This window comes from Trachypithecus francoisi, unplaced genomic scaffold (genome assembly GCF_009764315.1).
Source record: "Trachypithecus francoisi isolate TF-2019V2 unplaced genomic scaffold, Tfra_2.0 Lachesis_group18, whole genome shotgun sequence".
Lineage (NCBI taxonomy): Eukaryota > Metazoa > Chordata > Mammalia > Primates > Cercopithecidae > Trachypithecus > Trachypithecus francoisi.
The window spans coordinates 49,808,419-49,832,813 of NW_022681463.1; the positions used below are offsets into that span (position 1 = coordinate 49,808,419).

At 35.7% G+C, this 24,395-nt stretch overlaps 1 protein-coding gene across 2 annotated transcripts in view; it reads left to right on the forward strand.

The window, feature by feature from the left end:
* PCDH9 (protocadherin 9) overlaps positions 1 to 24,395 on the forward strand; it is a 963,790-nt gene that overhangs the window by 586,582 nt on the left and 352,813 nt on the right. The window contains exon 4 of one of the 2 annotated variants that reach the window (XM_033177589.1): positions 22,550 to 22,751. In XM_033177589.1, the coding sequence (XP_033033480.1) occupies positions 22,550 to 22,751 (202 nt within the window). The remainder of the gene's footprint in view (positions 1 to 22,549; positions 22,752 to 24,395) is intronic. The other variant, XM_033177590.1, reaches the window with a different exon arrangement.

Here is a 24,395-nt window from a genome sequence, read left to right on the forward strand (position 1 = left end):
CTCTACACTTTAACTTTGCCCCCCTGCTTTTTACCTTTTTGTTGTTTCTATTTATATCTTTTTGTACCATTGATGTGGTGAAATGTGACTGTAGTTAGTTATTATTTTTGATCAATTCATCTTCTAGTCTTTCTACTCAAGAAATGAGTAAACACCACAAAAACAGTGTTATAAAATTCTGTGTTTTTCTGTTTACTTACTATTACCAGTGAGTTGTACCTTCAGATGATTTCTTATTGTTCATTAACACCATTTTCTCTCTGACTGAAGAATTCCCTTTAGCATTTATTTTAGGGCAGGTCTGGTGTTGACGAAATCCCTTAACTTTTGTTTTTCTGAGAAACTCTTTATTTGTCCTTCATGTTTGAAAGATATTTTGTTTGATATACTATTCTAGGATAAAAGAATTTTTTTCTTTTTCTTTTGCACTTCAAATATGTCATGCCACTTTCTCCTGGCCTATAGGGTTTCCACTGAAGAGTCTGCTGCCAGACGTATTGGAGCTCCATTGTATCATACATTGATTTGCTCTTGCTGCTTTTAGACCCTTTCTTTATCCTTGGCCTTTGATAATTTGATTATTAAATGTCTTGAAGTAGTCTTATCTGAGTGAAATCTGATTGGTGTTCTGATATAACCTTATTGTACTTGAATTTTGATATGTTTCTCTATGTTAGGGAAGTTTACAGTAATTATCCCTTTGAATAATCTTCTCCCCCAACCCCTACCTCCTCTTTAAGACCAATCAATCTTAGATGTGCCCTTTTTAGGCCATTTTCTAGATCTTGTAGGAAGGCTTCAATCTTTTTATTCATTCTTTTTTTGTCTCTTCTGACAGTGTAGTTTTCAGTAGCCTGTCTTCACGCTCACTAATTCTTCTGCTTGATCAATTCTACAGTTAACAGACTCTGACAAATTCTTTAGTATGTCTAGCATTCTGCTTGGTTTTTTAAAATTTTTCAGACTTTCTGTTAGATATGTCTGGTAGGATTCTGAATTTCTTCTCTGTGTCATTTTGAATTTCATTGACTTTCCTAAAAATAGCTATTTTGAATCTCTGTCTTGAAGGTCAAATAGCTCTATCTCTCCAGGATTGATCCCTGATGCCTTCTTTAGTTTTTTTTTAGTGAGGTCAGATTTTCTTGGATGCTCTTGATACTTGTGAATGTTTGTTGGTGTCTGGGCATTGAAAAGTTAGGTATTTATTGTAGTTTTCACAGTCTGGGCTTTTGTTATATCCATCCTTGTTGGAAAGGCTTTCCAGGTATTCAAAAGGACTTGGGTGTTGTGACCTAAGTTTTTGATCATTGCAGCTGTATCTGCATTAGGGGGCACCCCAATGTCAATAACACTGTGGCTCTTGCTGACTTTTGAAGGTAGCACCTTGGTGGTTTTGGATAAGGCCCAGAAGAATTCTCTGGATTACCAGGCAGAAAATCTGGTTCTGTTCCCTTACTTTCTCCTGAATAAATGGAGTCTCTCTCTCTGTGCTGAGCTACCTGGAACTGGAGGAGGGGTAACTCAAGCACACCTGTGGCCACCCCACCACTGTGACTGCGCTCGTTCAGACCTGAAGCCAGCACAGCACTGGGTCTCACCCCTAGTCTGCGGTAACCACTGCTTGGATACCACCTATGTTTGCCCAAGGCCCTAGCACTGTACAGTCAGCAGGTGGCAAAGCCAACTAGGTTGTGTCCTTCTCTTCAGAGCGGTGAGTTTATCCTGGCTCCAGGCAGATTCAGGGATGCTGTCTGGAAGCCAGAGCCTGGAATTGGAAACCTTAGGAATCTATCTGGTGCACTATTTTACTGTGGTTGAGCTGGCACCCAAGCCAAAAGACAAGTTTTTCCCACTGTTCCTTCTTCTTTCCACAAGCAGTTGAATTTCTTCCCCCGGCCATCATTTTGCCAGGCCCCCAGCAAGTACTGCCTGCCTACCACTGATGTTCACTCAAGACCCAAAGGCTCTTCAGTCAGCTTCTGGTGAATACTCTTGGGTATGGGCCACTCCCTTCAAGGCAGTGGGCTCCCCTCTAGCCCAGGGCAGGTAGAGAAATGCTATCTAACAGCCAATGCCTGAAATCAGAGAACTCAAGAACCCACTTGATGTTTTATCCTCCTGTGGTTGAGCTGGTACCTAAGCTGCAAGACAAAGCCCCCTTTACTCTTCTCTCTTACCTTCTCAAGCAGAAAGATTTTTCTCTCCCATAACCACCACAGCTGGGAATGTTCTGGGTCACAGCTGAAGCCATCATATCTCTGAGTTTCACCCAAGGGCCATGGCGAGTACTACCTGGCTACCGCTGCTGATTTTTCAGGACCCAAGGGCTCTTTAGTCAGCAGGTGATTAATCTTGCCAGGAATAGGTCCCTCCCTTCAAGGCAGCAGTTTTCCTTTTGGCCCAGGGAGTATCTAGAAATGTCCTCTGGGAGCTAGGGCCTGCATTAGGGGCGTCAAGACTCTGCCTGGTCATCTATCCTACTATGGTTGAGCTTGTAAGCAAATTGCAAGACAAAGTCCTCTTTACTCTTCCCTCTCCTCACCTCAAATAAAGGAGGAAGTCTCCCCTGGAGTCACAAGCTATACTGCCTGGGGTTGGGTGAGGATAGTGCAAGCACTCCTTTGGAAACCCTGGCTGGTGTCTCACTAAGTCACATGTTCCCCAAGTCCACTGGCTTCAAGCCCAGAATAGCATCAGAATTTGGTTAGGAATTGCAGTCCTTGTGCCCTAGACTGCCTTTGAAGTTTATTTAGCACTCCAGAGCACTTTAGGTCTTGGTGGCAAAGCTTGCTGGAACTCACTCCTGACCACTGAGATGGGTGATTCTCCTCTGGCTAGGGCTGTTCTAAATGTTCTCTCCACGCGCACTGGCTGAGTTCTGCCCAGTGGTGCTTTCCACTGTGACAGGGCAGCACCGAGTTCCAATGCAAAATCTCACAATCACTGTGCTCTCCTTCCCTTAAGTGTACAGATTCTGTCTCTGCACCACAAGGTCACTGCTGGGGCATGGAAGAGGGGTGGTGTTGGCAATTCAAGACTTTCTTTTCTACCCCTCTTCAATGCCTCTTTCAATAATATAAAGTTAAAACCAGGTATTGTGATCATTCATTTGACTTTTGATTTTTATGAAGGTGCTTTTTGTGTGGATAGTTATACAGTTTGGTGTTCTGTGTAGAATATGATTGGTGAAGGCTTCTATTCAGCCATCTTGCTCCATCTCTTCAGTATTTTTTTCTGAGCTGATAGGTAACATGTTTTTCCTGTTTAAAAAAATGAAGTCAAGTCGGTTATTTCATTTCACTGTCATTAAGGAAAAAATAGTTTTTGATTATGTACATGGTTGTATATTTTCATTCAACACATATTTCAAGTGCCTGTCATGTGCTAAGCATGATGTGAAGTGCGAGATATATCAATTCAAATAAGACATGGTCCCTGCCTTTTAGAAATTTCTATTTCTTTTGCTGTGCAGAAGCTCTTTAGTTTAATTAGATCCCATTTGTCAATTTTTGCTTTTGCTGCCATTGCTCATCAGAGTGAACAGGAAACCTACAGAATGCGAGAAAATTTTTGCAATCTACTCATCTGACAAAGGGCTAATATCCAGAATATACAAAGAACTCAAACAAATATACAAGAAAAAAAACAAACAACCCCATCAAAAAGTGGGGAAAGGATATGAACAGACATTTCTCAAAAGAAGACATCCATACAGCCAACAGACACATGAAAAAATGCTCATCATCACTCGCCATCAGAGAAATGCAAATCAAAACCACAATGAGATACCATCTCATACCAGTTAGAATGGCAATCATTAAAAAGTCAGGAAACAACAGGTGTTGGCGAGGATGTGGAGAAATAGGAACACTTTTACACTGTTGGTGGGATTGTAAACTAGTTCAACCATTATGGAAAACAGTATGGCGATTCCTCAAGGATCTAGAACTAGATGTACCATATGACCCAGCCATCCCACTACTAGGTATATACCCAAAGGATTATAAATCATGCTGCTATAAAGACACATGCACACGTATGTTTATTGTGGCACTATTCACAATAGCAAAGACTTGGAATCAACCCAAATGTCCATCTGTGACAGACTGGATTAAGAAAATGTGGCACATATACACCATGGAATACTATGCAGCCATCAAAAAGGATGAGTTTGCGTCCTTTGTAGGGACATGGATGCAGCTGGAAACCATCATTCTTAGCAAACTATCACAAGAACAGAAAACCAAACACCGCATGTTCTCACTCATAGGTGGGAACTGAACAATGAGATCACTTGGACTCGGGAAGGGGAACATCACACACTGGGGCCTATCATGGTGGGGGAGGGGGGAGGGATTGCATTGGGAGTTATACCTGATATAAATGATGAATTGATGGGTGCTGACGAGTTGATGGGTGCAGCACACCAACATGGCACAAGTATACATATATAACAAACCTGCATGTTATGCACATGTACCCTAGAACTTAATGTATAATAAAAAAAATTGAAAAAATAATAAATAAAATACAAATAAAAAAATAAAAATAAAATAAAAATAAAGAAATTTCTATTTCTAGCTATAGCTGGTCATAATTTTCTTAATGTATGATTTTGATAATAATTTCAGAAAATACAGTGAAAACCTCAGCTATCCTAAGAAATTCTGAAAGAAACAATAGAGAGTGTAACAGGGTAGAATTATTAAGCACCCAGCATTATTGCAACTTAATAATTCAATCCTGAAAAGGTAAACATCACTACATGTATGTTGATGTTAATGTATTTAGATGGACAGAGTAAAAATCAAGAGAACTTTGGGAGCTTTGGGAAACATGTTTCAGTAACATCTAGAATCTTTCTTATTAGTTTTATTTCAGTTATACAGAGTTTGTGTTCCACACAGGAATGCAAACAAAGCTGACAAGAGGCTGCTTTTGCAGAATTATTATTTCATTGTTTTGCATAGAATTATAAGCTAGTGGGACTATGAATGTAGCCTCTCAGTGTAAGCCAAGTGGCCCTTCATGTCCTGCTGTATCCCTTATTGGAAGACTTCCCTGTATAGACTGGATCTTTCTATTACTTGTTTCTATTGTACCCTGAATTTCTTCTTCATAATACCTATTTCATCTGTAGTTACTAGTTCTAGTCTATGTCATTTACTACTTTATAAACATTATGAATGGAGAGACTGTACCATTCTTGACTGACAAAAATCTCAGTATCTAACAGGGTCTCTGATGGAAGTAGGTGATCAACAGTTTTTGTTGAATAGCTGACTAAAGAGCTCTAGGGAGTCTCCACTGTTCTTAAACTTTTCTATTCTAGAATATGATTCTCCACATTTACAAGTATATCTTATATCCTTCTATGTTAGCAGGCATTTTCCATGTTTTCAAATTCTTTGTATGTTTTAGTTTTAGAAATATCAGTTTTGTAAGGACTCATAATTTAGGTACTTTCTCTTGTACTCTATTTTTTAAATATTAATGTCTCTTGCATGAATTTTGGAAAATGGTAATGAAAATAGTAAGGAGAATAGATTGGAAGTTTTAAAACAATGTTGCTAAAATATATTTATATCTCAAATCATTCATTTTCAACCTCTTCTTTTACCAGAAACACTGCGATTGTACTCTTTTCTTCTAACAGTTTTGCCCTACAAACATTATGAGTGATTATATGCATGGGGTGATGGGGAGGAGGAAGGGGTCATAAGATCATACTCTTGCACTAAAATAACTTTTTTCTATCAGAGTTTCTTAGTAACTAATATTGCTGAACTTCTGTGTTTGGTTATTACCCAAACTGCAAGTCTGATGATTTCTTCTAGATTTTTGTACCTATGGAAAGTCAGTGATAAAACAAGATGTCTGAACTGCATTCTTTGTGTGCTTTATCAGCTGGTGAAGCCTCAGATAAGATGCCTTCTACAGACAGTAAACTCTATGATCTATTCCAGGAAAGGTGATTTCTTAATTCTCAAAGTGCCATCATCTGTCTTCTTCCACCTGTCAGACCAGGACATGAAATAGATCAGAATTATTTTCTGATATGAGGAGCATTTCATTTCATCTTCATGAAGTTAACTCTCTGAAATATGTCTCTTGGATAATAAATATTTATTTAAATCATTATAAAATATTTTTAAATGTCTATTTAATGTAGAAACTTTAAAATCTATACTGTTTAAAAAATTAAAAAAATAGAAGCCAAGGACTATTGAGGACCACAATTACAAATTTGTGGAAGCAGAAGTACTTTTTTTGAAATACATGTAATTATATGAATATAGAGCCTTGATGACTGATGTAAAATGGCTCATTCAGGGCTAAATATAAGAATGATGATACATAATTATCTATATTACTAACACACACACGTGCTCTCACGCACACAGGCTCAATAGAAATAAGTTTCAACATAATATAGAACAGTGCTATCATTTAAATTATTTGAAGATTGCCCAAAGTCTCTTATTTTTACTACAAAAGTTTATCTTTTCCTTTTTCTAATCTTTTTTTTTAAGGCTATTTTTAGGGCAGTTTTAGGCTGACAGAAAATCGTGCCCAAAGCACAAAGAATTCTTATATACACTATCTTATTGAACACAGTTTTCCCTACGATTAACATTTTGCATGAGTGTGACATCTATTACATATGATGAACCAGTATTGATGCATTTTTATTAATAAAATCTATAGTTTGTGTTAGTGTTAACTCATTGTGTTTTACGTTTTTTTTAAAAACCTAGATAATAAAATTTTTCTTTTATTTCTTTTTATTTCTCCTCCATTTTGTGTCAATACACATTTTTAAGCAATCGTTGACTATAATAATTTCATTGAAAAAGTTTTTTCAGACTAGCAATTTGTTCATCATCTTTAACATTATATACATACACTAATGTATTACTGATATTTGTGAGCCTATGTATATGTTTTAGAAAAATTAATGTGTTTTTTTTCTAATTGCAGGCTATTTTATTGTTCTTGAATTTTAACGTGTAGGCCAAATTGTATTAGACAGTAAGATCCTCCCACGTGTGGGAAATTTTGCACACATTTTGTTTTGAAACTATCTTTCCCTCTCTGCCCTAGACAAAAATGAGAAGGCAATTCTGTGTACCTCGTTTAGATCTTAGAGTCAAGAGAACTTACTAGTGTTTACGTTTTTATCTTCAAAAAAACATATTGCTACTATTTTAGGATGTTTACCTTCTAGATTGCTCTATCCACATTTAGAACATAATGCTTGAGAATGTCATGCCTTCTAAAGTAACTACATTTTTTAGAGCAATTCAATATTTTACAGAAGCTACCTAAACTTACAGAAGCTTTTGACATATAGAAGTTGTTGACATATGTTTGAATTTTATATTTGTATCCAGAGGAAACAAATTATCCTAGTACACAAATAACTGAGATAGGTGACTCGGTAATGTTTTCAAAGGACAGACTAACTAAAAATCCATAGGGTGAGTAGCAGTTATCGCTGAAATGTAGGAGTGATTTTTGTTTCAAATATCAGACTCAAAGTCGCAGTAGCTGTCTGAAATAATAGGTGGGTTAAAAAAAAATGAAGTCCAGCTACTTCGACTATTCAGAGCAAAGACTCCTCTACCCAGCAGAAAAGAGATATAAAATCTTACTCATGTTTACTCCAACTGGGTTAGTTTCTCTGTTTCCTTAAGATCATTGTAAGAACACTGATTCTAGCAGAGTAGAGTAATAGTTACATACTACATTTTTCAAAGCGAGAGAGGCTTAAAACATATTTTTCTCCAGCTTATCAAGACGTCCGTCTTTTTCCGTCTACTGATTAATGCTTATTAAAACTTCCCAAAATATCTTGATATTATTTCTATATCTGTTACTTTTCAATATGTATGTGCAAAACTTGTTTCATAAGCTTTTTCTCAGATTTCTATGATTCAAAACCCCTTATGAAGTCCAGCACTATTCATCACATTATCTCATACCATACTGCCTTTACTATTATTACTAAATTTGTGATCCAAAAAAACATTTCTGCGTATAAGTTGAGAATAAAATTGAGACTGATCTTTATTTAAAGAACAGAAATTATGCATGTCAATGAGTGCTGTCCTTCAAATTTGTCCTCATTCATAGCTACACTTAATATTGTGATTTCTCAAAATATTTTGGAATTTCACTTTTGTAATGGTCCTCAAATATAATTTTTAAGCTACTGAAGAAAATGTGCCATTTTTACTTTATAATTTCTTTTTTAAAAAATACTGTTCACTACTACTAATGTATTTTAGCTGTTTCAAAAAAATAAAAGAAAATCAGGTCATGAAAGGCAAAATGTTGACCCCTTGAGGCTGTGTCCTATAACATGCAAGGTCTCAAAACAACTCAAAACTACAAATTTGAAAACTTTAAAGAATCTAGTGGTATTACTGCCATAACATATGAATCAGTAAGTACCTAACAAAGAATAGAATAGGTACTTTATAAGATTTCTGTTAATTCGGGATGTGTTTTTCTCATCTTATAACCACTATTGCATATGATAAATTCTACACTCAATGAAATATTTCTAAACAAGTAATTTTTTGTTACCTGGTCAGGCTATATGTTGCCTGGCATCAAACATAGCCGAAAAGGGCTTTTTTGGACTATAACATGTATCAGAATTGATCTTCATTAATTTAGGCTTTTTAAGATTCAGTTAATAAAGTTTGGATTTTATTTTCAACATTAATAAGTAAAGATCTCAGATATGTTTGACAATTTTACTGTCTAAAAATATAAAGTCTGCATTTTAAGACACAAATAGTACGTTTGTATTGGTATTTGTGCATCAGTTTTGTTACATAAATATGTAGAGACCTATACATATGTTCACAAATGTATATATACATTTTATCTACATCCTAAACGTATCTTTATTTTGTTCTTCACTTACATAACTGGAAGTAAAGAAATAGTGCTTGAATATTGTATATTTCTAATCAAAATATTTCAACTGCAAACATTTTTATTGACACCCTTTGAGAAAATTAAAAGAAGTCCAGTTGGAATATGCTTGCACTTCACAATACAAACGTTTTTCACAATACCGTTACTAAGAAGAAATAAATGAATTTTTCATAACTTTCTTTTTTTATTTGGTAGTTAACTACAGACACAGCTTTGCATTGGATAGTCAACCCATATGGATATTTCTATTTATTTAACTACCTATATCTCTCTGTCCATCCATCATCTATCTGTCCCTTCATATCATTTATTAATAAGTCTAAGATTTAAGATGAAATTCAAAGGATGCTTTTTTGTGTCCTTTATATGGCTAGAGACAGTCCTTTCCAAATCTATTGTTTCCCCTCTGTCCTCCATTCTAGAAAACATTTCTCAAATATATGTCATGTTTTTAGTAGAGTCTGGAGGAGAGAATGCGGTAATTTGTCAATAGTGTCATTGTCATGTTCTTGCATGCAATGTTTCCATACCCTGCAGTGTAATTACCATCTTTACCTACATTTTGTAGACTATGCACGACCATGCACTTTCTCCATACAAATTAATCCTCTCATTAACCTACTGAAGAGGATCAAGTTCTTTAATGTGACTGCTTGTTTTTGTGAATCCTATGCTAATTAATAGTTATATGGCTGTCTCCTTGAATCATAGACTAGAAAGCTATGCTACAGGGACACATCATTCCCATTGACGTTTTTCTTTTTTTGCTGAAAAAGATGTGACTGATGGCTCAGACTTAATCATAATCCATGATCTTTTTCTTTTTTTGCTGAAAAAGATGTGACTGATGGCTCAGACTTAATCATAATCCATGATCTGTCAGTGCTATATATCCATTACATGATCTAGGACTATTGCAAAGAGCTTCTTACTCCTTCACTATTTTTGAGGTCAGGAGTTCGAGACCAGCCTGGCCAACATGGTGAAACCCCATCTCTGCTAAAAATACAAAAATTAGCTGGACGCGATGGAAAGTGCCTGTGATCCCAGCTACTCAGGATGCTGAGGCCAGAGAATTGCTTGAACCCAGGAGGTAGAGGTTGTAGTGAGCTAAGATTGTGCCATTACACTCCAGCCTGGGAGACAGAGAGAGACTCCAGAAAAAAAACAAAACAAAAAAAAAATCTAAAAGTTAAATAAATGAAATAAAACTACATTGTATAAGATCAGTTGAAACAGATTATGCTACATTATAGGTACAAATTAACAATCCTTCATGAGCATTTTTTAAACAACCTTATTGTGCAGTAATAATACTTCTCAGAGACTTTCTGCAGAGATCACTTCTTCAATCCCTCTATTTGTGTTTCATTCTCTAACTCGGAATAACATTATCTGTCCTTTAAAGGCTTGAATTACTAGTTTTCATTCTTACTAGGTAATTACAATCTTTTCCTTTTTCTGTAATACATGAGGAAAGTTTAAAGCATGTTTAGATGTGTGTGTGTGAGAGTGTGTGTGTGTGTGTGTGTGTGTGTGTCTTTGCGTGGGTGTGTGCCTGTTTAAACTTTTTTCCCCATCAAGTGGCCATAGTCTGAGATTAATTATTGTATGAAATTGGGGCTATGTCCTAAAAGTTGCAACTTACTTCGAAAACGTGGCCTACTTTGGTTTTACAAGTCTTATTTTGTATAGAGAATTAGTAACAAGGGGAATACTAGGGAGATTCCCATTACTTCTTTTGTAAAATCTGCTACAGAGAACTGAGACAAATTCTTGAATAGTAGACACTGAATCAGATTCCATTTTTGTCATAAACATTGACAAGAGGTTTATCCCACATTTTGTAGTGATACATTGTTATCCAAAGTAAAGCCTCCTTTTTCTAAGACCATATGTTGTATCTCTGACGTCTATATATTTACCTAATAATAGTCATAATTTAATGTAATTTATAATTAAATTGCTACAAACATCACCTATGCTGATTTTGTAAATATGGTAGGGGTAACTTACTTTGTCAGTTGGATTTGTTTTTTCTACAAAACTAAATTGGAAAGGACTCTTGCTGGGTTTTTTCCTCCATATTTCTGTACATATCATTTATAGATGCAAAATTCTGCTTGCAGATTCAGGAACAGCTGCTCCTGTTTAATGTAGTCATTTTATATTTCGTATGCTCAGATAAAGTACTGCATTCCTACTGGGCAATGAGAAATAGGTTGAGGACGTTTCTGATAGCAGGAACTAATAAATAAGAATGTAAGAAGCAAATCAACAACAATGCAGACAATTTTTAATCCTCTCTGTTTGCTTTGAACCCCTGAGGAGGCTTATAAGGGTAGGGCGATGTCCCCAAACTATAAAGGGAAGTTGATTCAGAACCTTTTTTTCTTTTTTTTTTCTTTTTTCTCTAATGTCCCACAGGGGAAAAAGATGTAGAGGAGAGTTTTGTTTTGTTTTGTTTTGTTTTGTTTTATGTTTATTTCAAATGTTTAAATTGAAGCACCAAGACTACACCCAAAAGGAGTACACAGTATATTTTTCTCTCAAGTTTCTTAAATCTACCAATTGTTTTTTCACATGATAAATGCTACTTAACTGAAATCGTAAGAAATAAATATCAAATTACAGTATACTACTTATCACCATATGACATTAATATGAGTCCTCTACCACAGGGAGTCCTAAGAGATATTTGATGCCCTTTACAAATCCCAGAAAAAAATGCAGATCCTTAGTTTGAGGAACTCATTTCACAATAAGACATTTACAAATCAAACAGGCCAAGTTTAAGTCCATGTGAGTTTTCCACACACATGAAAACAAGTCTCCACAACTAAGCATGCAGTTGAGTAGTAAGTTAGAACGAAAGCTGACAGCTCTATCCTCAAACGAAGCAGTTGCTTAGCAGCAGACAGCAAACTGGTTAAAAGAGCAGTAAGTATAGTGCAGACAAACTCCTCCACTTCCTCTGAAAATACTGCTTGACTTTAAATGACCAGTGATCATCTGCACCCAATTTCTACTTTATATAACATGCATAAAACTAGGAATCAAAAAATTCTTGTTAACATTGCTGACACCTTCACATTTATCAAATAGGAACAGTGAAGTTGTTGCATATGTTTCTCAGACACAAACTGAACCTTCCCATTTGCCTCCAAATATTCCAAAATGTAAAAATTCAAAGAGGAAAGGAGGAAAGGCTGACAGCTAGTGGAATGTTATCATGTTTCACTTTGCAACTTCTAAAACAAGGCAGGGCTCTTAAAAGTTATTGTAGAGGAGACAGGGGACTTTTCCTGTGAGAAATCACACTGAAGGATGGACAATAATATTTCATTTCTCCTCTGTCCCGTTTAGATTTCCTATATCAATTCCGGTTAACTCATCTTCATTCAGTAAATAAATATTTATTGTAAGTTCATAACATGTCATGTGTATATGTTCCTCATAAAAATTTGCTAGTTTTGATTTCATCAATCAATCATTATTTCATTATTTGAGGTTGTTAATACTTTTGTAACTACCTAGATGAAAAAAAATTGCTCATTAAGACACGCAAAATTCACAAATATTCTGTTTTTGAGTCCAGAATGACTCTAGCAGTCTTTGATATTTTTATATTCCTTTTATTTGTTATGTTCACAAATTGGCAGTGAATATTAATTTATGGCTGGAAAAAGATTTTTTTGCAGGTTTTTTTGGCATAAACCCAGATACAGTCCCCTTGCCTTTTTTTCCTACCTAGATTTCTGCTGATTAACACAGTGAAAGTCTCCCATTCACGCACTGACCTTGCCTAAGTCTGCATAGTTTGCAAGATTTAGGAGAGAATGACATTATGAAAAGGTGACACAGCTGCTAGTCAAAACAGTCGTCAGGACTGATGGCAAGCAGCTTAATGAAATTCTACTTTTTAGAACATGATCTTATTTAGGAAGTTGTGGAATATAATATTTGTCTTGTTGACCATTGTAGTATTAGCAGCTAGAATAGTGTCTAGCATAGAGTTGGTACTCAATAATTATTTAAGTGAAGAAATGAATGAGCAGTACTAATATCTTTATATTGGAAATCAGAGATTGTAGATTTTCGTTTGGTTCTGTCATTGAAACCTATATAGACGAGTCACTTTACCTTATTTCCTTGTCTTAAAAAATGTAACAGGCTAAAATAGAAAATTAAAAATTAAATTTCTTTCTTTCTTTTTTTTTTTTTTTTTTTTGAGATGGAGTCTCACTCTGTTGCCCAGGCTGGAGTGCGGTGGTGCAACCTCGGCTCACTGCAAGCTCCACCTTCCGGATTCATGCCATTCTGCCCCCTCAGTCTCCCGAGTAGCTGGGACTACAGGCACCCGCCACCATGCCAGGGTAGTTTTTTGTATTTTTAGTAGGGACAGGGTTTCATCGTGTTACCCAGGATGGTCTCGATCTCCTGACCTCATGATCCTCCCGCCTCGGCCTCCCAAAGTGCTGGGAATACAGGCATGAGCCACCACACCCAGCCAGAAAATTAAATTTTTAAACAATTTCCCACTCAACAAAGGATGCAATTTCTACATTAGTGGAGCCATTCTGACATAAGTACTTCCAATAAACAGCATAGAAAATTAAGTCAATTTTCGAGCTACAAATGATAAAATGACTCATAAAAAGATTCTCAACTCATAAAATATTTTATTTATCATCACTAGAAAAGTGTATGTAATTTTATCCTTCAAAACTATTTATTATCCTTGATAATGAACACACATAGGTACTAGTAATTTCCATAAATCATAAATTCAGAAACCTTTTCTTAAGGTTTGATTCTCATCTTTCAACCATGAATGAAGTACATGTGTGTATTAATATTTGTTACCCTTAAGTGGAGTCTCCACATATTCAGAGTAATAGCAAATTAGGCCATAACCATAGATCGCTTTTTGGGTCCCATTTACTTTACTTTCTAAACCACAATGAGTTTTGGATTTTATTAAGAGGAAATGTGTTCATGAATTGATTTTAGATGGTAAGAAGCTATTGAGGAACTTGCCATAGACTATCTTTATGACAGTTACGTATAAATCACAATTAAATTGTGCTCTTATAAAAATAAGGAAGTTCAAAATATTTTTAGTGAATATTATAAGAAATATGCATGTTAAAACGCAGTTTCTGGTCTCTATATTTCTTAAGCCTCTTTGGAATGATTTCGTTTGCTACTTGGGAAGAGATATATATGAAAATATTTCAAATAAAGAAAAATCAAATCTTTATTGGATTTATGCAGAGATAAAGCAAAAACATGTTTGAATATAAAATTTTACCATGGTTTTGTATTTTACTTCATCATGAGTACTTTCTGGATGGTGTGTGTGTGTGTGTGTGTGTGTGTATTTATTTAGCAATAGACAGATAGATAAACAGTTAGAATGATAGATAAATAAATGACATATTATTTCTTAAGCATAGCAAGGGAATTAAATCAAAATTAGGTACATTTCCATGAGAAGATATTTAAAGATTCTCTCTACATAAAATCATATTTGAACAATTACAAATAACTGTTTTTTTCTATTTTCATAATATCAATGTATACCATTCCATTGGACAATAATTATTTTAAATGTCAGTCATTAATTAGATAATGAGTTTATTTAGTTGGTAATAATTGGCTTAGTTCTAGACTCATGTTGTTATCATGTTACTTGAGAAGGCAAGGATCTTTAATTGCAATGATTAAAAATCTAGGTAAAGAAAGTGAAGAATGGAAGTGAGAATAACAGAGAAGGGATCAGAAGATTGTTTGGCATTCCTTAGCTCAAGGGAAAACCCATATACCATATATCAAATGTTTCTGTTCTTTTGAATGAAGCTCTAATTTTCTATAAGTGATGAAGATAAACAATTAAAAATTGGGATATGTTTTATTATTACAAAGATAATTTGTGGAAATTTTAGTGTGGTCAAAATGATAACATTTTTGAATACCATCATCACATGACCAAACAATACTACTTTAAACACTTGGAATATGCATGGTTAGAAATTAGCTTATGCGCATACTTATACACAAGTAATAGACAAGCAGAGAGCCAAATCAGGAATGAACTTCCATTCACAATTGCTTCAAAGAGAATAAAATACCTAGGAATCCAGCTTACAAGAGATGTAAAGGACCTCTTCAAGGAGAACTACAAACCACTGCTCAGTGAAATCAAAGAGGACACAAACAAATGGAAGAACATACCATGCTCATGGATAGGAAGAATCAATATCATGAAAATGGCCATACTGCCCAACGTGATTTATAGATTCAATGCCATCCCCATCAAGCTACCAATGACTTTCTTCACAGAATTGGAAAAAACGGCTTTAAAGTTCATATGGAACCAAAAAAGAGCCCGCATTGCCAAGACAATCCTAAGTCAAAAGGACAAAGCTGGAGGCGTCATGCTACCTGACTTCAAACTATACTACAAGGCTACAGTAACCAAAACAGCATGGTACTGGTAACAAGACAGAGATATAGACCAATGGAACAGAACAGAGTCCTCAGAAATAATACCACACATCTACAGCCGTCTGATCTTTGACAAACCTGAGAGAAACAAGAAATGGGGAAAGGATTCCCTATTCACTAAATGGTGCTGGGAAAATTGGCTAGCCATAAGTAGAAAGCTGAAACTGGATCCTTTCCTTACCTGTTATACGAAGATTAATTCAAGATGGATTAGAGACTTAAATGTTAGACCTAATAACATAAAAACCCTAGAAGAAAATCTAGGTAGTACCATTCAGGACATAGGCATGGGCAAGGACTTCATGTCTAAAACACCAAAAGCAACGGCAACAAAAGCCAAAATTGACAAATGGGATCTCATTAAACTAAAGAGCCTTTGCACAGCAAAAGAAACTACCATCAGAGTGAACAGGCAACCTACAGAATGGGAGAAAATTTTTGCAACCTACTCATCTGACAAAGGGCTAATATCCAGAATCTACAAAGAACTCAAACAAATATACAAGAAAAAAACAAACAACCCCATCAAAAAGTGGGGAAAGGATATGAGCAGACATTTCTCAAAAGAAGACATCCATACAGCCAACAGACACATGAAAAAATGCTCATCATCACTCGCCATCAGAGAAATGCAAATCAAAACCACAATGAGATACCATCTCACACCAGTTAGAATGGCAATCATTAAGAAGTCAGGAAACAACAGGTGTTGGAGAGGATGTGGAGAAATAGGAACACTTTTACACTGTTGGTGGGATTGTAAACTAGTTCAACCATTATGGAAAACAGTATGGCGATTCCTCAAGGATCTAGAACTAGATGTACCATGTGACCCAGCCATCCCACTACTGGGTATATACCCAAAGGATTATAAATTACTCTACTACAAAGACACATGCACACGTATGTTTATTGTGGCACTATTCACAATAGCAAAGACTTGGAATCAACCCAAATGTCCATCTGTGACAGACTGGATTAAGAAAATGTGGCACATATACACCATGGAATACTATGCAGCCATCAAAAAGGATGAGTTTGCGTCCTTTGTAGGGACATGGATGCAGCTGGAAACCATCATTCTTAGCAAACTATCACAAGAAGAGAAAACCAAACACCCCATGTTCTCACTCATAGGTGGGAACTGAACAATGAGATCACTTGGACTCGGGAAGGGGAACATCACACACTGGGGCCTATCATGGGGAGGGGGGAGGAGGGAGGGATTGCATTGGGGAGTTATACATGATATAAATGATGAATTGATGGGTGCTGACGAGTTGATGGGTGCAGCACACCAACATGGCATAAGTATACATATGTAACAAACCTCCACGTTATGCACATGTACCCTAGAACTTAAAGTATAATAAAAAAAAAAAAAAAAAAAAAAGAATGGCAAGAAACAAACCCCCCCCAAAAAAAAAAAAGATTTATTGTAGATACTCTCTTTATTAGAATTTTAAAAACCCTTATCTTCCAAGTTGCTATACAATCTCCTATTTTTCAAAAATGGAAGAAACATTAAATTGTTTTATAAATCTTCTTTGTATGCATCTTTGAAATTAATTAGGCAATGAATAATTCTAATCTTTTAATGTGATTAATTACATTGACTGATTTTCTTACGTTAAGCAAGTCTTTCTTGGGGAAAAACTAATTAGGTCATGATATATTAACATATTTTATAATATACTGGAGTAACTTTGCTAATATTTTGCTTAATATATTTGTATCAATAATAAAAAAAGAAATTAGCTTATGCAGATTCACACATAAATACACATGAAGAAAAATAAAATTCAATTTATCAAAATATTTATTAACCTGGTTTTTATCTTTAACAATAGATTATAAATATTTTCTATGCCAATACATATTAATTAACATAACAGTTAGTATTGTCAATACTTAACACAACTGTATGGTGTAATCTTTACACGATATTACGTAACTTATTAATCATCTATTAGACATTTTACTGTTTTCTTACCTTTAGACTATTTTATGCAGAAAACAATGAAATTTACCCCCAAATCCTTGCACATAGGAATGTCTCTGAATTCATAAGACTGAAATAGTAGGCTTGAATGTGACTCATTCACTTGTGCATGCTATTCTATACCAGTAAGAAATACATAAGAGAAACATTCAAGCAATAATTGGGATTTCTTAGGTGACTCATTCTTTCAGTGACTCTTGAAGAACAATGCTCAGTGCCGGACATGCATACCTTCTTTAGGCATCTTGAATGTTCCTTCTTTTGCTTTTGTTCTAAGCTGCAAGAAAAAAGAAGTATTGCAGAGGTTCTTGGTGGTGTTTCTCAAACTCAACCAGTGTGCCACCTTCTGACTTTCAGGACCCTGTACACACCCATGTGTGAACACATGGCACTATTAATTGTGTAGAGTAGAACTTCTGATACAAACGTTGCCTAATCAGAATTCATAGCGGCAGTCCTGACAGAACATAAAGTGTGGACGCCTTAGTAGTTAGTTCTTTCATGCTGTTCTTTCTCAAGCCAGCCCAGAATCTGGATATAACCTGTCTATGATAAATCAGGTAAACAAATGTGACATGCAAACAATTAACCAGACAGAAGGACTAATAATAAAAATATTTCCCACAGGAGAAAATTGAATGGGCAAGAAATAGACTTAGGAAAACAAAAAGTAACTGCCCAGCTCTGGAGAGGCTGAAGGAGTCTTATTGTAATATGTGGCGTCCCTCTTCAGCCAATCAGGATTTGACTGCATTTATAACCCAGACTGAGCTTATTTCCATAAAGATGAAACAAGACGCAAAATTTTTGGAGGCAGTCAGTATACTCTTTTTCCTCTGAATATGCCTTTATAGATGTACTGGAAGGATAATGGACAAGTCTTCACTTTCTCCATGGAGAAAACATGTATTCCTGGTTTTTAGTCTCTCCCACCCCACACTAAGAGCTGTGTCACCTCAGAGAAGGCCCTGAGTTGACAGGATCAACAGGGCACATGGTGAGGCATGCCAAATTCTGTGGATCACATATTTCTCTTGTGAACGAGGGGGGAATGAGGGAATCACATATTTAAAACCAGCCAAACATAGATAGACCATAAGCTTTAAAAATGTAGTTTTCAATTTCAATAATTACAGCTACTTGTTTTTGACTATCTCTTATGTGTCAGGTATTGCATAGCAGGAACACTGTCTACTATGTGTCATGTATTGCATACCAGGAACACTATTTTTAGCCTTTCAACATTTCCACAGGCAAGGTGTTATTTTCTATTTCTCAAAGCCAGGAACTCATTCAACAGCCATGAGATCTGGTTCCGGCTTCTTTTTAAATTGGTGCTCTGCGGTTCAACCAGAGCAAGTACTACTGAGCCCTTAAACACACCAAAAATCCTTGTTTCCTACATCTTATTGGTCTTTGTTTTTCTGCATGTCAGTTTACTCAGTTCGTCTCCTTACATCTGCCTTGATAATTCAGATATTCTTTTGCTTGCATCAATCATTATGGTGATAAATTAAAGATGGGTTTGTTTCACCAATTTGCTTCATACCATAATATCCATGTACTGATTCTTAATCCATACACATCACCACTCTCCCTCCCATCAGACTGATAAATTGTGCACAAATCTTCCAATTAAGACTTAAACGTCTCGGAGTCAAATTAATTCAGAAAGATTTTTATAAGCCTCCATTGTTTAAACATTATATCACTCCAATTTACAGTGTATTATTTCAAATAATTTATAGTAAACTTACATTTTTCTTATTCTCACTTATAAAATGTTAAAGAAAAATAGTGTAGTGTATGTGAAACGTACTATAATAAGCTATATTTGAAATAATTTTGGAAATCAATGTTTTACTTTTGCTTTTCAGTGTAACCTTTGTACCAGGTATATAGTAGATGCTCAATAAAAAAATTGTTCTATGGAAACCTGCAAGAACTGCAGGATTAAGGTATAACTAGTAGTGCATATTTAAACATTCATTATGAGGAAGAAATATTGTCATTAAAACAGTATTAACTATGTTTAAAAATATCACAGATGTATTTTTTTTTTCTTTTTTACTTCTGTCTATGAAACATAAACTTCTTAATGGCTTAAGGGACTTCCAGAAATGCTTTACAAAGATTCAAGAATCATTTGTTTCATTGCTTTTCTCTTAAGTCTTGATTTTTTTTTTTACTCACCAGAGTTAAGAGGTATTCCTCAAGAGATAGTACCAAAGATACATTAAAATCTGTGAGATTTTAGTAGATCAGTCACTGTAAAACTATGTTTGATAGTCGTCCATAGTTAGCAGTGTGTTTCCTAGTATAGTCTTTATCACAAAAGGATATTGATAGGTTGAGGGCATATTGAAACATAAATAGCAAATATTTGTATTATTGACTTTCCCTGAAGAGTTAAATACATATAAGAGAGTAAACACTACAATAAATACTCATGTAGCATCATCTTTCTTATCCAGGAAGAAATACATATCAGATATTAATATTCAGGCTTAGTTTGCCTTCTCTATAGCACTCACCTAGGCACGTTTCAAAACCTTTGAGAAGGGAATGATATTCTTGAGATACATGTGCATGAAGGTGAAATGTGTTACAATAGAGGCAATTCGTAGTATTTATGATTATAGTTTATGTGATGTTGGCATCAGTTCATTAAAAATGTACTGAACTATCAACTCATTTCACACAGATCATTGAGCAGCAGTAAAGTGATATCTTCTCCATTATGACTCTGAGCTGGATTCGAACCAGTGACTCACAGGATATAGGCTCTCTTCGGTTGTCAGTCTATAAGTATGCATTCATGGAGTTTCAGTATACCTATCTATACCATTTTGCTTCTAACTGTGATCCTTTTTCTTCGAAATGGATAGAATCTATAAATTGTCTCTTGAAAAGCACAAATTTTAGGTACTAGAAAATGATCATATTATACATTATATACTTGTATATTATATATTTTTGATATATACATTCATCATTTTATTAATTCTGAATTTAAGTGGTCACATGTGGCATGTTATTGAAAGGTCTTTTGGCTGCTAAGCAGAAAGAAAACTAGGTGTATTCAAATAACACAAATGTACTGCTCACATACAATTCTCTAAGGCCTAAATCTCCACCTCACATAATTATAAATATTTTCAGGGATCATAGCAGCTAAAAGAGCATTTTCTAAGAGAACTAAACTTATCTGTGCTGAGGAAACATTAAAATTTATTCATTATTTTTTATAAAATAACTTTTTTTGTAAACATTACAATTTATTGAAGTTACCATGTATACACTTTAGGTCATATCTGAGAGTGACATTGTGCAAACAGATACCAAAGTGATATTCCAAATACCTTTCAACTAGGATATTCTATTCTACTAGCAATGTAGCCAAAGACTAGAGTGATATCAGGGTGAATGGGCAAGAATAATTTTTAATTTAGGCCGGGCGCGGTGGCTCAAGCCTGTAATCCCAGCACTTTGGGAGGCCGAGACGGGCGGATCACGAGGTCAGGAGATCCAGACCATCCTGGCTAACACGGTGAAACCCCGTCTCTACTAAAAATACAAAAAATTAGCCGGGCGAGGTGGCGGGCGCCTGTAGTCCCAGCTACTCGGGAGGCTGAGGCAGGAGAATGGCGTGAACCCGGGAGGCGGAGCTTGCAGTGAGCTGAGATCCGGCCACTGCACTCCAGCCTGGGTGACAGAGCAAGACTCCGTCTCAAAAAAAAAAAAAAAAAAAAAAAAAAAGAATAATTTTTAATTTAATCTCTTTTAAAATACAGTCTTCTTTTTATGTATATCAATGGCAATTGCATAGAACTTGGTTATTTAAAATAATAATTTTAGCACAGCTAGCTCAGTCAGTAGATCCCGAGACTCTTCAAATAATAATTTTCATTAATTATTCCAGTATTGCTTTAGGGACACTCACATGGGTATGGTGTCCTTTAAAAATAGCAGGTGGGCTGGGCATGGTGGATCATGCCTGTAATCCCAGCACTTTGAGAAGCTGAGGTGGGCGGATCACCTGAGGTCAGGAGTTCAAGATCAGCCTGGTCAACATGCTGAAACCTCTTTTCTACTAAAAATACAAAAAATTAGCCTGGCATGTCCGGGCGCAGTGGCTCACGCCTGTAATCCTAGCACTTTGGGAGGCCGAGGTGGGCAGATCATGAGGTCAGGAGATCGAGACCATTCTGGCTAACACGGTGAAACCTCGTCGCAAATAAAAATACAAAAAATTAGCCAGGAGTAGTGGTGGGCGCCTGTAGTCCCAGCTACTCGGGAGGCTGAGGCAGGAGAATGGCGTGAACCTGAGAGGCAGAGCTTGCAGTGAGCCGAGATCGCGCCACTGCACTCCAGTCTGGGCGACAGAGCGAGACTCCATCTCAAAAAAACAAAAAACAAACAAACAAACAAAAATTAGCCAGGCATGCTGGTATGTGCCTGAAATCCCAGCTACTTGGGAGGCTGAGGGAATAGAATCACTTGAACCTGGGAGGCGGAAGTTGCAGTGAGACAAGATCGCGCCACTGCACTCCAGCCTGGGCAACAAGAGCAAAACTCTGTCTCAAAAAAAAAAAAAAAAAAAAAAGAAGACAGGCGGTACTGTAGGAAATGTATTGACTACAAATGTTATCCTAAAAACATCAAGTAAGCGCAGTGTCTGGCAATTCAAAAGAAATGAAATGTTGCATTTTCTAAGTATTTATTTAGATTTATCAAAAGCATATTTGCATATTTCATCTTATTTAAATTTTTTCTGTAATTTTGTCGACTAGTATGAGTTTTGTTTAGTTTTGTTTTGCCTCTCTTGTTACACTTTTCAAAGCCCCAACTTTAGTGTTAAGGTCGTGAATTATACAAGATTGAAATTCTTTTTGGTATTTTGCTGGTTGGCCATTACACAGTAAATGGCATATAATTAATACTTGTTCTTAGCTTTGTTCCTAGTTTGGTTTGTTTTGCTTTTGCATTGTGTCCCTTGTTGAAAGTGTTTTGATTTTGTGTTCCGCTAGGCCTGTTTTGTTTGAGAGGAGTGTTAATCAGCATGTCCTGTGGTCTTCTTTGTAGTCGCAGCGCCGTGTCACGTTTCACCTCCCTGATGGCTCCCAGGAAAGCTGCAGTGACAGTGGTCTAGGAGACCACGAGCCGGTGGGTAGTGGAACCCTGATCTCACACCCTCTTCCTCTGGTTCAGCCACAGGACGAATTCTACGACCAGGCCTCTCCGGACAAGAGGACCGAAGCAGATGGCAACTCTGATCCCAACTCTGGTGAGTCCCCTTCAAAATTTTGATTGCTTGGAGTTGCTCTGGTTTTGTTGTGCGCTTGAGCTTTCAACAGTAATTGTAGGGTGCAAGGATGAATATCTCGTTGTTTTTTTGCTGGCTTTATTGTTATTGTTGTATTTTTTGAGATATACATTTAATATGTTTGATATGATTTTGGCTGTTAAATTGTATGATATGTCTTCATTTTATGAATCATTAAAAAAGAAAAAAACATGCTATAAATATAACTGAAAGAAGCCATTTGTTGCAAGATATTCTGATGTCAGAGATCTTACAAAATTTGAACACATTTTAGAACTGCAAAAATACAGTTAAGTAGAATACAGTCAATAAAAAAAGAAATATCTATTTGTGTATATAAATGTCATATGAAATTTGATTTTCCAGTGAACACGTTACAAAAACAAATAAAGAATATTTGAGTTAAAGGTATTTTAGAATTCGTCTGTCAGATTTTCTGGGTTTTACCAGAAAATTTTTTTAAAAAAGGATTAAATCGTGATTAAAACAAGTGTAAAGAGGGGAGATAACAATTTGGGGGTTGTATTTCCTTTATCGTCTACTTGAATTCTTGGATAATTTGTTCTTTTACTAATATGTTGAGGGAAATATATTTGGCCAAAACTTTGATTCTCCACAGACCCATACCCCACTCCAGAAATCATTGCCCACTCCAAATAAACATTGTTGGGGCGCGTGTTTTCCTTGGCCTTTGGAGGAAATCTTGGGCAAGTGCTAATGATTTTGCTAATAAAAAAAAAACTGACTACCTTACTTTTATTAAATAAATAAAAGACCATTTCATCAATTATTATCCCCAGTCTAATGACCGTAATTTCTATTTTACTTAAATTCAAATTATTTTCTGGTGGGGTATGTTCATGGTGGGGAAAGCTATGCACGTGTAGGACCAAGAGATAAATAAGAAATTTCTGTACATTTATCTCAATTTTGCTGTGATCCTAAAATTGCTCTAAGAAGTAAATAATAAAAAATAGTAATTATAAAAATGCATCTAAACTAATCAGAGCAAAAAAAAATATTTTTGCTTGCTTTTGTTTGTTTAACTCGTCTTGAATATGCTCCAAACTGGTTGCATGAAGTGGGAAATTGAAGTATGATGACTTTTTCTTAATTTTCTGCCTATTTTGCTTCTTATTTTTTTGAACATGAAAATATCTCTGGCATTTCTATGGTGGAAGTAGGAATACCAAGAGGAGGTAAAACGTACAAAAGGGCTTTCTTAACCAGTTCTCTGATAGTAATACAGCATTGGTGTTCTCTGACTTCCAGAATTTTAAACTGCTTCTTTTTGTCAAAAGAAGGAGAGAGTTCTTTCTTAGGTATGCCTCCTCCCAATCTCCAGCAGGTCCCCATTTTTGGAAATCTCTTCTCATTGGCAAATACAAGGCAGGCAAAGTTACATTTTATCTTCTCTCTACCAACAATTTTCTCTACTCAAGGAACTCTTTCAGGAGGATCTAAGTAAACTCCCTGCCAGCTCTGGCTTTTGCTATTTCATGTCCTATACCTTGGTCACATAAAGAAAACATAAGTGCATCTTTTGATTTCACACATAGAGGAGAACAGGACATACCCAAAGAAGCAACCTCTTATTATTACACT